A 14,270-nucleotide genomic window follows, 5' to 3' on the forward strand; every position below is an offset into this window, starting at 1 on the left:
TCAAGCTCAATACTGTATAAATAGCGTTCTATTAGATATATCCACCCAACAAAGCTCCCTGCCTCTCTCAGAATATTTCCTCATTGGATAGCACAAATTTTCCACCCTAAATATACTACAATAGTTTAATGAAGAGTGAATTAAGAAGCTGTCTGGACACGTAACCCCAGGATCTCACCTCAATAAGTTCTCACTGTTGAAAGCAGTAGACACTGCTCTCTGTCTCTTCTTACCCTCCATATTCCACCTTCCTTCGTCCGTATTTTAATTCATCCCAGCTTATCTCCAGAGCTTCGGATGGACTTCAGAGGTGATAGTCTTCTTTCTACAGGAGACGATTCTCCAAATCCATACCCGCGGCCAGAACAGGTTGGTATGGCTTCATTTGGCCAACCTTTCAGGGCCAGGATTTCTCAACAGCAAAAATACTTTCCTGGAAAGTCTCCCACTATCCCTCATTCTTTGCACTACGGGACTGTCCTGCCTGACCCTTTCTTCTGTCCGGCAGAGAGAACTATCGCTACCCCTACAAATCCTAATGAGCAGTGTCATTTTGGCCCAGGATCTCGTCCCAAGATGGCATCTTACGTTCCATCTGAGCCTCCACAGCCGGATATAATCTCGCCTATGTCTCGTCGTGCTGCACCGGCTTCGTTATATCAGCTGCTGCATAATGACGCTGAAAACCAATCGAGATCTCCACAACGTCTCTCTGAAGTAGCAAAGAGTTTTGAAAATGTTGCCTTGCCCAGTGAAATGCCAATTGGAAGCTACGTGCATCTCTGGGAACCGCCGAAATGGGGAGTAATCAAGATTTCAAATGTAAGCTGTTGGTATTCGTATTGGGAAGAAGTTCTGCTGACTATAATATAGATTCCATACTCTATTACCAAGCAAGAGATCGTTCAGTTCGTCGGTCGTCAGGCACGCCTGATCACCCCTGACAAGGGGTGTGCTATACATATCATCATGGAACGTTCTACTGCTAAAACTATGGACTGCTATGTTGAATTCGAGACAAAAACAAATGCACAGGAAACGGTCAACCGAATCAATCAGATCTATGAGACTGGTCGCCCTCCTCGTCTCGGTAATCGACATGTCGATGTGGAACTTAGCAGTCAAGATGCTCTTTTGAAGAACCTCTTTCCTCGTGCCAAGTGCGTCTCCTGGAAAGATGGAATCCCTTATGCGTTGCCAAATACAGACCCCTACTCTACTGGATTTGCAGGCCTTTTCACCAGTGAGGAGATAGTTGGTGCCATTCGACATGCGGAAATGCCGCATCGAGTAAGAATTCTTCTATCCTTCAACCCTCACAATGCAAAAGTAATAGCGTCGTTAACCTGCACTCTCAAGTCGCCTTTCTGTGCCAAATGCCCCCAGCGCACTTACGAGTCTACTATTAGTACACTCTACAAGGTAAGACAATTCCCTCTACACTTCGCTTCAGTTTGCTTTTGATGGATTGAGAGATTTTCTGGACAACTCTCACTTTCTATGTAGTTTCCTTGGTTTGCAACCAAGTTGTACACCGTTGATGAGCGCAATCAGTTGTTTGATATGACCAATCGCCACATCATGTCTCTTGTTTCTCGGATCAAAAGGTCGAATACAGTGGGCCTTGATCAGAGATTGCTTCGAGATCTTCTCTATGCTGGGTTGAATTGCCCGGCCTTCAATGAGCGCCAGAAATATACACTCTGCGTCAACTCCGAGGACATGAGAGAGATTCTTCGATTTTCAGATTTGGATAAGTGGTTTCCCTTTGACACTTTGGTCAAAATCCCGCAGCATAGTAGAACTACCCATCGTGTATGTTTCCCCCTCTCCTTCTGTTTGATCTATTCTCACCGGATTCTTGTTTAGTACTACGCGAGTTTGATTTCGAAGGTCGGCATTTCAGACTATGACGTCCCAGGTCTACCTAACAATTTCCCTACGGAAAATGTCGAACTATATTCTCCATACGGTCCTATCTGGTTTGAATGGGAGACAACTGTGGCCAAAGACATGATATGGGATGATGCAGTCCAACATGAGATGATCATTCTCTGCAATCTTGTTCTGAGCGGTTGGATTAATAGTGACAGGGAGTCTAAGGTTTCCGGAAGCTCTACTGAGTGCTCACCCTCTGACAGCGCCGCACAAAGCAACCTAGCTCTCTCGTCTACTGACAGCGGCAAGAGTCGAGCGTTCACCGATTCTGCGACCAAGATTGAGACATTCGTTACTCACGCACGTCGTGCGAGTATGGCTGTGACGTCGAGCGGCCCATTTGGTACTTCCAACGAGAGCACCTGGAATCAGAGGCTCCTTTTGTATCCCTCGGCCAAAGCCAGGAGCAGACCTTACGGTCATCGTATCACTCAGTCGTCCCCAACATGCTTTCCGTCTTCCGAGGAAAAGTAATATTTTGGTGAAAGATACCTCACTGTCTCCTATGTGTCTATCAGCAATTTTGTTGTTTTCATAAGTACAGTATCAGTGGCCGAGATACGAAAAGCAGCCCATTGGGTCGAAGTTGGTATTGCACAGACTACATCTGACCTGAATAGCGTGCGGAAGTTTGTTTAGGGAAGGTCTTGGATCGTGGCTATCTCTATTCTTTTCCTTATTTATCCATCGATGTATCTTTTTTTATTTCATGGTCATGGTAATAAGTTATCTTATTACACATACAATTATCGGGTTAGCACGTCAATAGTCATGACATCATTTTCAGCGAACCTTTTTTAGATTCTATCCAATTGGTATGCTCATTCCATAGCTATCACATCTCCTCACAAGCTTGTGGGTCATCCTGAGGGACGTGTAATTTCGCTTGATCCTCAAGGAGTTTCTTTCTCATCAGACCTTCTGCTCTCTTTCTCTCTCTTCGTTTCTCTGGATCTTCCCGGTCAGAAGATTTCGTCTTGCCCTTTGCTTTTGCGCCACAGGTATGACTTGAACAGAGTTCCAGCATACTTGAGCGAAATCTTTCTTTTCGCTCTGCATTTATAGAGAATCTTTCATTCGAGATTGCAATCAGCATCTGAAGGTACTCTTCAGTTACCAGGCTCCGAATGACCGGTTCAGTAATAGACAGACCATCATCGTCTTCGTTCTCTTCGCAGTATCCAATCACCGACTCCATTGATAGTCCTGCGGAGCGTACAGCGACAATGGGACTCGGGCCATCATCGGCCTCTAGACAACGTAGACTCTGCAAACCACTTTCGCGAAACCCAGAGGCCGACGCAGCAGACAGTACCGGGTGGGCGTGGTGGAGAGTGGCTGCCATAATGTGGAGAATCTACATAAAGAACACATATTAGCATACAAAGACCCTCTGTGCAATGTTAAGAAAGCAGATCAACCCCCCCCCCCCGATAGGACAAAACAAAGGGAGAACCAGTCAGAGACGGAAGCTCCACGGACCAGATTAAAGACAAAGAAAACGATAATGTAAGGAGTCAGTCAGGTGGAACGCACCATGGGCTCAAAATGGAAGCGCACGAGGCGCGGGGCTTGGCCACGTTTGTTCATCCCCGGAGGCTTTCCATCCCCTGGGACCATGCCAAACAGATCACACAACGATTTGGGCTCCTTGACTAGCTTTGTTTCTTCACGGTTGCAGCCAAATCCAGCCACATCCTCTTTCAAAGGTTCATGAGACACAAACAGCCATTTTCCGGCGCCTTTGCCTCCCGAGGGTGCGAATTGTCTTTTTGGTTCTCCTGACGAACCCCGTGAGTGCGGTTGTACGCTCTTCCTCCCCTCCAAGAACACGCTGATTCGTCCAGCACAGCTACTGGTGGTTACCAGACCTGACAGAGTATTAATGTCGTGGATGAGATCGCGGATACCCTCATCTACAGACCCCTTGGGCGAGAGGTCTGTATACTCTGCATCAGGGATAGAGAGATCTGAGAGAATTTTGCGCTTCCGAGACAAAAACGATTCTGGTATCGTCTCAGTTTCACTTTTATCCATGTCTCCTAGAGTATATTTCTATTTTTATGTCCACCGGAGTCTTTCTTTGGTAGAATTTGACAGAAAGCTAAAGTGGCGAAAGAAGTAGAGGATACAATATTCGCCTCTCTTCCTCGGAAATAAATGAGAAGAAGCTCACACAGTATTTCTCTGCAGGGAATTATTGCAAAAAAAAAGGGTTGTCGAGAATGAATCGAAACTTGAGATGCCGAAAGATAGTACTAGTTAAGAAAGGCAGCCGGATTTCAGCAGCTATACAAAGAAAAGGCCCGCTCTGATTCCGTCCCGCAAATCCTTCTCAAACGTTTCTGCCGAGCGAACGCACTAAGTTTAGTGGTGCGGAAGCAAAGAACTCGCCCGCTTTTCCACGCGAAAAGGCCCCAGAAGTTACCAGCCTCCTGGTCTCTTTCCCGGTCCCTTTGTCCGTGTGGAAAGTCTATCAGTCGCTAATGACCCGTAAACCGGTCAGGGAAGTTTACAAACAGCCACGACACGATTCATAAATGCCATACGTTTTCCCAACCCTCTCCCCCTGCAACTGATCTCCTTTCACTTAACGTAGCTACTTGTATCAGCTCCAACAGCCTTTCACCGGTTTTTTACTACGTCTAGTCACTCGGAGGGAAACGAAGCCCTCTTAAAGCTCCTTTGCTTGCCATGCCTCGTCGATCTTCTCGGGCCGCTCCGGCGTCAGCGGCTGCTCCAACGCCCGCACCAAAAAGGCGCGCGTCAGCGCCAGCATTCACCACCACAGCCTCCAAAAAACAGAAGTCGGATAGCACTACAGGCAAATTACCCATCAGGAAAACCACCAAGAAAAGCAAATATTTCCGAAAAGGAGCTGAGGAATCTAAATCAGAGGGCTCCGAAGGCAACACTACCGAACCCCCCGATTCAGAATCAGATACGCCGCCAAAAGGCAAAGCGGGAAAATCAACAAAACACAAGCAACAAGGACAGGAAGATAAACCACTGTGGAAAGAGGGTGTTAAAACCGGTTTAGGACCGGGAAAGGAGGTCTTCGTCAAAAAGCCCAAAGCAAGAGATGCGGGGAAGACACCATATGAGGATCACACTTTGCATCCCAACACCCTTCTGTTTCTGAAGGATTTGGCAAAGAACAATGAGAGATCCTGGTTCAAAGGTACCAATAAATCGCGACCGGCATATCTTTGTCTGAGGCGCATAGCTAACTGTAAGCCCTTTTTGATAGCACACGATGCAGACTATCAGGTCTCGAAGAAGGACTGGCAAAGCTTTGTCGAATGTCTCTCGGAGAAAATCTCAGGGGTCGATAGCACAATCCCTGAATTGCCCGCTAAGGACCTGGTGAGTGTCATATATTTGTTAAATGGGGCAGCAAATAGTACAAAAGAAAAATGTAACGTTGAGAGAGCCTTACTAATATTCGTTGTGCTATAGATATTCCGCATTCACAGAGACATGAGATTCAGCAGAAATCCTACACCATATAAGGTATGTACGGACTCGGAACTTGGGGACTCCACAATTGGTGGACATCTCGTTGTACCCGTCGGCTCTAACTATTGAAACGTTTGGACTGACACCATGATATCGAGTAGGATCACTTTTCGGCCGCTTGGTGGGTGAAACCCAACACTATGTGACGGTCAGCTATCTAAGTTTTAAAAGGTCTCGCACAGGCAAAAAGGGCTCTTACGCCGCTTACTATGTCCATTGCCAGCCTGGATCCTGCTTTGTCGGTGAGTCATGCTGGAAAAGCACCTCGGCCCTCGCTGTCAACATGTCCCCGGAGAAGTTGTCACATGGGATCTGTCCCGGTGTCCCAACACGTTATGCCTTTCTGCCTCCTCAAGGTATCATTTGCTGTGTGTTCCATATTCCAGATGCATCGAGAATAAAACATTCTGAGAAACAGCCCATTGACAACAGCCTCGGGATTTCCTATCCACCAGGATATAATGTCAGACAAGGGCGGTGCTAATGATAATTTCGGGGGCTCTAGGCGCGGGACTCTGGAATCCAGAAGCCGATAAACTAGCACGTATTCGAGAAGAAATCGATAGCAATTCGCATCAGCTGAAGGCTGTGTTGAACGCAGAAGGGATGCGTCGTGAGATTTTCGACGGAATACCCGATGATGAAGAAAAAGCTGTCGAGGCTTTTGTCAACCAAAACAAGGGAAGCGCTCTTAAGATCAAACCCAAGGTAGGTGTGCTATTTTATTTCCCTGTATCCCAGCTGTTTTCTTCCCAGCACCCATGAAGCACAACTCCCCTGGCCATGTCCTTCATTCCAGCATATTTCCGATCTGCTGTTTCCAAGTTGTTATTTCGTCCGAGTGCGAGCATTTGGAGGAGGATATCGGGTGCAGGCTGTCTTGTTTATCGTCGCGTTTTATCTCTTCTCCTCCAGAGTTTCTCTTGGTTAGAGAAAATTGGAGGGTAGGATACTCAGATTAGCCCTTGGATCGATGGTGAAAGATGGCAGGGTCGACTTCAACATGATGACCAGACCATCGCAGGATCTATCATCTAGGCAGTGACCACATCGCTGTCAACAAATCACCACCGAGCTCAGCATCACAACCCTAAAGGGAAAAGGCCCACAGTTGTTTCAATAACTGCGAAGAGCTCATGCCAATTCTTGATGGAGGCCTTATGGCCTCAACAAGACCCAGTTGATAACAAATCTGCTCTTTGTTGATGGTGCTAAAGCGCGGGAGGCTCCGACTGGGCGACCCGTGTCTGGGTCTGGGTCACACCCTTCCCACACACGCCAACCCCCTGGTAGTTTCCGGTTCAGGTTGTCATTCTGGGGCCTAGCTAGCACGGGAAGTCGCCTACTGTCCCACTGGGGGCTTTGGTCTAGAAGAGTTTTCTACACCGTCTCAAACGTTTCCATGGTTCAGTCTATGACTTTTCCCGGCGGACCGCTCCCTTGTCCAATTACAATGCTGACAACCTCTCTTTGCCTAGGGTTACGATGTGGACAATGAGAACATCCAATTGCTTCGTCTGCGCAGTTTCACCATTGGCAAGCCTCTTATGGATGGAGAGCTTCTGAGCCCCAACGCACAGGATAAAATCGTGGCTCTCATTGGTATCATGGAACCTTTTGTAAGGCCCCCATCCTAACCATCCTTGTTCAGCCGTCATTTTGCTTTTCCCCCCGCTTGTCCGCGTCTGCGTCTATTGGACCTTAGTGCCCGTATCAGTTACAACGCCCTTTTTCCCCTCTCATTTCCCTTTCTAGTCACTTCGGCGGTGTGGCTTCGGGCATAAAGATACCCACCACTAAAACCATTATACTCTGGAAGCGGCAGGGGTGTCTTGGAGGGGGGAGGAGAAAGACCACGCAATTGATGAGAAATGTTTCACTGACCAGCGAGCATTATCACTCAATAGGTTACGTATCTCAACAGCGTCGTCATGCCGGATTTAGTGGACCCCGGTAACATCTCTGCCTCTGAATCCGACGCTACAGACTAGAGTCGCTTGGTTTTTCGTGATGTCGAACATTCGGTCCCTTCAAAGGCGACCACGGTGTTTATCTTGCAATGTATGTGTTGAACTTTTCATAGTAGACCAGTCTCTTTTTTTTTTTTGTCTTATGAACTCTGTTTATGCTTTGCAGATTTGTAGCTGCCTTTTTTTTTTTTTTTTTTGCTGTTTGCCCTGCTGAGTTGGACATAACTGTCTTTGGTCTTTCCCTGTTTCGGGTTCTGCTGAGCCCTTGACATGAATTATTGTAACCGCCTTTCGAAAAGAGACTAAAAGGATGACGATGGTCCTTGCTAGCAAACAGGCTCTTGGTCTCTTTTCTCTGGAGGGGTTTGACTGAAAAGTGAACAATAGTATACAACCGCTTGTATTTTCTCTTTGGCTGGGCTCACTGTAGAATCGACACACGGTCTTTTCGTTTTCCATGCTGAGCTAAGGAAGTCGATGGCTCCGGGTTATCCTTACCGCCACTTCTGGCCCCCCCCCCCCCCCAAATATGGCGGTGATCGTGTCCCATTCCTGAGCAAGTTACCAGGGTTTTGAGTCTCAGGCCTTCACAATTGTGACGTGCATGTTATGGCCTGCTGTCCTCGCGCCGCAGCCGGGCCGTCGGGCGTGCGGCTAGCTCCACGGTGCTGCCTATTCTCCAGCAAAAAAGATATCCACATCTGCACGCGTGCGAATCCGTCCATAATAGTTGAGAATCTTTACCCTCTCGTCCCATCAAAAGAACTCCGATTCTGCATCAATGCCCAAATCCCCGACGCAGGAATTCCTGCTCCGTTCCACTGTCAAACCGGGGTGGTGGGGAAGGAGAGTTGTCACAAACCATGCGGTCATCAACGAAGCGAAGCCCATTCTCTCTTGGACTGTTGCTGCTTCCGCGGAGCACAACATGAATCCTGAAGACACTTATTAAAAGACGATGCATTGCTCTACGGTGGAGCGTTGACGCCTTGGAGAGTGTAATAAAAAAATGCCTTGGCTGCACGACCCTCCATCTCTGGCTAGAATCCATGCAAGCCATAAACTCTGTGTTTCTCGGTGATCAATTGTGGTTTGACTCGGCAAGATCCTAGTGGAACTCTCTGTTCAATAAGCGCACTCATTGATGCTTTTACCCAATTTCATTATTCAAGGTCCGAGACGATCTTTGTTTTCTTCCAATTAGCAGATCGAATATATATACCACCCAATTTAAAAGAAGCAAAAAAAGGCATAATCTACGGAGTAGAAAAAGAAATAATTTATGTATAGAATAGCACTAGATGGTAGGTTCAGGAACAAGAACATTGTATACATATGTCTGTGAGTAGTCAACTACCCGTTTTTGCTGTTAAAGTCTAATATATTTATGGTTCGGGGCTGCATAGCATATGATATCTATCCTCATCCTTCTAGGGCCCAACGAACTTTTTTTTGTAGAATGTTTATTAAATAATATTTTCTGAATTTTTCTCAAGACAGACTGAACAGTATACTAATCTAATTTCTATTTACCGTTCGATTCATCCCGAATCTTCAGTTGCGACGTCAAAGCCGACACATGTCCCATATACCAATGAAAAATTACTATTAAAAAATAAATAAATAAACCGACTCATCCAATTCAGGATAACTATACTTAATATAAATTGTAGATCCCTGAGGGACCGAAGATAGGGTTCCAATAGTCATGCACATCACAATTCATAATCCCACACTTTTGAATGTCGGTAGGACCCGTCATCGAGCCGGATGGGGGTCTATTTCTTCTGGAATACGAGATAATTAACTACCATTTTTTGCCACCTATGTATACAGTATATGTATACTCCGAGTTCACTGTATGGAGTATTCTGTACTACTATGCAAGTTGCACGCTGAGAGGGATTGACAAAGGTGTTTCAAATCAACTGCGTTGCGTTTGGCAATACTCCGTACAAAGAACATCTACCCAACTCAACCTCCCCTTACATGCCGGTGATCTGATGATATCTGAGGCCTTCTGTCCGGGAGATGCGGGGACGAGTTGATACGTCGATTGAGTCGAGTTGAGTACGTACGATACGATACGAGCGTAGCAAAATAAATCCGTAACGAGAGGATGACTGACTGTTCGGGCCAGAACAGATCACAACATACAAAATATAGAAAATAAATGGTACCCTAAGGATGGAATGAACGGCAATAGCATGGTTTTGGGCTACATTTTTCAATCCCCCCCCCCCGGGGGGGTTTTTTTTTTCTTCTTCTTTTCGTTTGTGCCTGCTTTCTTGAAGATGACTCAGTAGGCAATAGGTTATCTCTGGCTGATTGGAAGCTCAGCTATACGCCTGACTTGATTAGATATTTCTTTGTTCTTTGCATCTGGGCGAGCCGAAGGGGACGGCGGATTAGAGTTATTCATGTACCAAATTGCCCAGTAGTAGTTTGCAACGCAGATGTGGGGAGAAAAAATCTGACAGGGAGATAGAACAAACCTTGCAGGAAGATACGGGCTTACCCAAATGCTTCCCTGCCTAACTGATTTGCAGGTCTTGCGGGAAGCACGTATTCCTTAGTGTTGATGCACGCCGGATCAGTTGCCACCTCGTCTCCATGACTTGAAAGAGTAGAAGTTGGCAGTCAAGTGATGATGAAGCTATCCGTCTCCCACAGAGTCAGGCATCCATTCACCATCTCACGTCTGGGCCTAACCCATTAGACTGTCACGCGACGGGCGAACATGACGGCAAAGATACATGAATGTACAACCCAGGTACCTCGTACAGGGTGTCACATTCATGTGTTGGGTCAGCATACTATGGTTCTATGCACATCGTCAAGGTCATGCACGACTCGAACGACACAAGGCAGGAGAGCTACCCCAGCTTGAATCGTTGCTTGTCCTGCGGGTGGTGGGAACTCGACCGGGTCTGAATGAGGAAGTTGGGAAGGTGATCTGGTAATTGTTTGTTTCTCGTTCCGCCACGTCAGTTGAGGAAGATGGCGCTTGCGCACACTCACCTGTACCCGAGCGAGCACAGACAGTTGGGGGAAGATGGGGATAAGAATGTTGGTCAACTAAGATCGGGTTCGGGTCTTCTTTATCTGTTCGCGCCAACACCCCAAACCATCCAACCTGGAAGAAAAATTAATTATTGACCAATTCGACAAGTTGGCACAGGCAACTCCAAGCGACAGATAAAGTAGAGATAGTCTTCGAATCCTCTCGCCCTCATAGGCGGGCCAGTTATCACGTGACCGAAACCGTATGCGGGCGGATCGATGATCACAAGCAGCGAGCGAACGGAATGTTTCCTTTTTCTGCCTCCCCCCCGGTCAGCACTATGCCGCTTGCTGCTAACCGCTGTGGCTTGGTGATAACGGGTTGGGGCGCTTGCTTGCTGACGGGCCATACGCAGACAAGAAGCAACGCACGTTGTTCAGACGCCTCAGATTGGGCTGCGGGTAATTGTGTCCCGAGCCCTGCGCCAATTGCCATGGTCCAGTAGGTATAATGGGACCAAACGATCTCACCGAGAGGACAGCGTGACTCGATGTTGGATGCAGTGGAGCAAGGATTTCTGGAGATTTCGGGAGGCAGGAAAGGAGTTGAGGAAGCCCACAATGCTCGCGTTGTGGGTTCTGGCGGCAACGGAAAGACGCGGACGGCAATGCACCGCGCCGATTGGGATCGAAAAAAACGTGGCAAGGGAAGGGGCAAAAGAAATAATTTAAAAATAATCAAATGGAAAAAAAGAAAAAAAAAAAAGAAGGAAGGTAGAAAGGAAAAACGAAAAAGCTCAAAAAAAAGAAAAAAGATGAGTGGTGGAGTGTGTATTATACCGTTCCTGTAATACATTGTAAAATTCATAGGTCTTTGGTTTCTTTCTGTATGGTATGGAAAGATTCCTTCGGGATGCTGACCTTTGCCTCAATCCTTTCATGATATAAGTGAGGCTGGCTGTGATTGTCAATCCTGTGAGACGGCCTGTGTGAAAGGGAAGGCGCACTTGCAGCAAGCACCTATATGCACGTATGTTGCAGTAAAAGGTCAAGTCAATGTCGTCATTTTCGGGGTCTGTTTCAGATACGTTCATCATGGGGACGCCTTCATCCCTTGCGCATATGAAGAGGAGGGGTAGGGAATAGGAACTCGCTCACCAACATAGATGTAACTCACCAGAATGAAAAAGAGGGGAATGTCTAAGCGGGGGCATTGAAGACTGCTTAGTATGAGGCTCCCCAGGTCACGAGACACCAGTCTGAGCGATGACGATGAAAAAGTGGGCTTGAAATGGCGGGGCGCTAGGGTTATGAGTTACGATGGATAGATTTCACTCCTACCTACATAGTTCAGCATCTGGATAAGAAATTAGTCGACCCATGATGACGACGGTGCCTGTGATGAGGACTTTGATAGCATGTCACTTCACTAGGTCCTCCATACACTTCATGCATAAGATCGGCGGGAGTCGGGGCGGCCCGTCGTGGACATGTCCAGGAGACGGCTAGCCAGCGAGGATACGATTTGCGGTGGTTGCCCAAGCCCCCAAACATCCTTGACCACCTGCACCTGCGTCCGAATCACAACTCTATCCCTGTTGGTTGCCCGTTTGCGACCGTGGATTTCCGATGTTATCATCGGCGCTGAAGAGTATGATCTGATTCAGTTGCAAATGGGAAATAGGGCCTTTTCTGGGTTTCATGATAGGATTTATTTTGTCTAGAGGGGATCGTATTCCTTGAATAGTACCATAAAGGAGGCAACTATCGTGTACTTTATTAGAAGTACTCCGTAGGTACTCTGTAGTAGTTCATATGATTGTTGTAATTATTTAGAACACCACGTGAAACAAAAAATGGAATTTGAACATGGAATAATATAACAATATTAAAACAATAATAAATAAATGAAGACCGGAAAGCAACAGCGATTTTGCCCCCAGACAGCCAACAAGTCACACGATCTTTGTCATGCACCACTTAATCCTAGTAGTACCTGGAAATGGAATAATACAGAGGGAGTTACAGCAAAACTACTAACGGTGACCATCCTCGACAGCCATGATTGATTGAATGGAGGAATGAAGGAATCTTGGAGGGGTGGAGATGGAGAAAGTTCGCCGGCTCTTTGACAAATGTGATAAAGGTGCAGGAGTTTTGAACGAATCTTTTCGTCAGCGGGCGCTTGGATTATGGCTGTGATGGCTTTACAGCGAATCGCCATGGCTTGCTGGTTCCTCTAGACTCCCACTAAGCCGAACCCATCAAATGACTAGTTAACTAATGTCTAGCTTCCATGTCACTCCCATGTGCCAGTGGATATCTCATCTGACAAAGTGACTGGATATTACGCACTCGACAAGGATCTTGGCCAGCTTCGCAGTGGGGTGATTGGAGGACATGGCATCAGAACCCCGCAAACGATTCCGAGTTCTTGGACTCTTGCCAGTTTTCTTTCCGAGAGGCGTTGGTTGGCATTCCTCAGCCCTTAATTGCTTTTCCCCTCGTTCACCACCCTAAGTAACGCTAATGCAACTTTCCTTGAAGTGGCCCGATCAGACTGTGATGATGCCGTCCCAAGACTGTAGCCCCGGGAAACCTAAGGCTTTCCACTGAGGACTCTTTTCTTTGGCTTTTGGAATAGGATTTAGCTGTATTGTATGGTGCACCCAGTATGAAAAGCTCGTGTTAGGTGGTATGCCTAATATGGTGTCTATCTTGACCGGATGATACCAACGTTATGGCACAAGGGTCATGCGACCCGTTTGGTATAACTAGTTAGTTAAATGTCAGATTGATTATGTAATTATATAACAGCGGGATACTACGGAGTATATACACTTCCAGCTAGACAACATGAAACAAAAGAGGGAAGGAGGGGGAGAGGGAAATGGAGAAGGATGAAAAGGAGACCCAAAACTTGGTGGATAGTAATTGCATTTGCCGAATAATATTCCCCACATTAGTAGTATATTTGCAACATACATACAGAGTAGGTAGAGATCTAGTCTCCATATGGAAGTAGTGTGTGCCCGTTTCTAGCTGAACATTTTCTTGATCTAGATTAATACTTCTCCACTATGACGATGGGCGCCTTCGACTAAGTTCCTGATGGGCTTTTGGGTTACTCACCGCCTGATTCCCAATACCACAGATACCCTGTGGAGCCTATGCTGGAGGTTGCCCGTCTTTTATCCACTTGCAACCCACAATGAGAAACCCTTCTCTCGCCACCTTGATGTAAAGTAAAGTACCCGGGTGGATGACAATTTCATACCTTCCACATAGGTACTGCTATTCTTCCAGTTCCATGGAACTATCCACTGATGGGTCGCGCCGCTCCAATAACACATAAGAAAAGGGTATTACGGCTCACAGTGGTGTACCGTCGGCTCCAAACATCCACCAAACAAGGAAACTTCGAAGGAGGGCACTGCCTACCTACCATACTGTTCTTGAGAACTGAACTGGTTCCATGGATGTACAGGACGGTACCAATCAACTGCCGTGCGACTACGGTACGGAGCGCTCCTTTCCTTGCTGGACTAACCAGGATTGGAAGACATGATTTTTTAGGCGCCAATGGACGGCACTGCGGCTATCGCTTAACTTGAAGGTCCTGACTCGCAGCTTCCTCATCCACTTCCCCAAAACGAGGCAGTTCTGCGGGGTCCGTGTTTCCCAACATCCACCCAAGTGGTGCCATTGATCTTCCAACTAATAATGTACTATGTAGATGGCACGCATGTACGGGTCCGGTTCGACAAATTTTTGAGCCTTTTTAGATATTCCCTAGTACAATAAAGCAAGGAGGTGCAAGGCGGAAATTGGAAAATGGTC

At 46.9% G+C, this 14,270-nt stretch overlaps 4 protein-coding genes across 4 annotated transcripts; 2 read left to right on the forward strand and 2 right to left on the reverse strand.

Moving 5' to 3' along the window:
- Window positions 1-576: 576 nt before the first annotated feature.
- On the forward strand, window positions 577-2,412 carry ATNIH1004_010213 (uncharacterized protein; the record flags this gene model as incomplete). Its single annotated transcript, XM_033574788.1, has 5 exons — window positions 577-822; window positions 874-1,290; window positions 1,360-1,422; window positions 1,507-1,815; window positions 1,870-2,412. The coding sequence occupies 5 exons, from the start codon at window positions 577-579 to the stop codon at window positions 2,410-2,412; spliced, it is 1,578 nt and encodes a 525-aa protein (XP_033422806.1).
- A 361-nt stretch (window positions 2,413-2,773) lies between these two features.
- ATNIH1004_010214 (tRNA wybutosine-synthesizing 3 family protein) lies at window positions 2,774-3,975 on the reverse strand (the record flags this gene model as incomplete). The annotated part of the gene is made up of 2 exons (XM_033574789.1): window positions 2,774-3,295; window positions 3,475-3,975. 2 exons carry the CDS (start codon window positions 3,973-3,975, stop codon window positions 2,774-2,776), a joined length of 1,023 nt encoding a protein of 340 aa, XP_033422807.1.
- A 657-nt stretch (window positions 3,976-4,632) lies between these two features.
- Window positions 4,633-7,448, forward strand: ATNIH1004_010215 (DUF2461 domain-containing protein; the record flags this gene model as incomplete). Its single annotated transcript, XM_033574790.1, has 8 exons — window positions 4,633-5,119; window positions 5,189-5,304; window positions 5,398-5,451; window positions 5,559-5,578; window positions 5,629-5,813; window positions 5,963-6,165; window positions 6,936-7,076; window positions 7,365-7,448. The coding sequence occupies 8 exons, from the start codon at window positions 4,633-4,635 to the stop codon at window positions 7,446-7,448; spliced, it is 1,290 nt and encodes a 429-aa protein (XP_033422808.1).
- A 4,429-nt stretch (window positions 7,449-11,877) lies between these two features.
- Window positions 11,878-12,493, reverse strand: ATNIH1004_010216 (uncharacterized protein; the record flags this gene model as incomplete). The annotated part of the gene is made up of 2 exons (XM_033574791.1): window positions 11,878-12,074; window positions 12,472-12,493. The coding sequence occupies 2 exons, from the start codon at window positions 12,491-12,493 to the stop codon at window positions 11,878-11,880; spliced, it is 219 nt and encodes a 72-aa protein (XP_033422809.1).
- Between the last annotated feature and the right edge of the window lie 1,777 nt (window positions 12,494-14,270).

This window comes from Aspergillus tanneri (assembly GCF_003426965.1).
Source record: "Aspergillus tanneri strain NIH1004 chromosome Unknown AapTan_5_pilon_pilon_pilon, whole genome shotgun sequence".
Lineage (NCBI taxonomy): Eukaryota > Fungi > Ascomycota > Eurotiomycetes > Eurotiales > Aspergillaceae > Aspergillus > Aspergillus tanneri.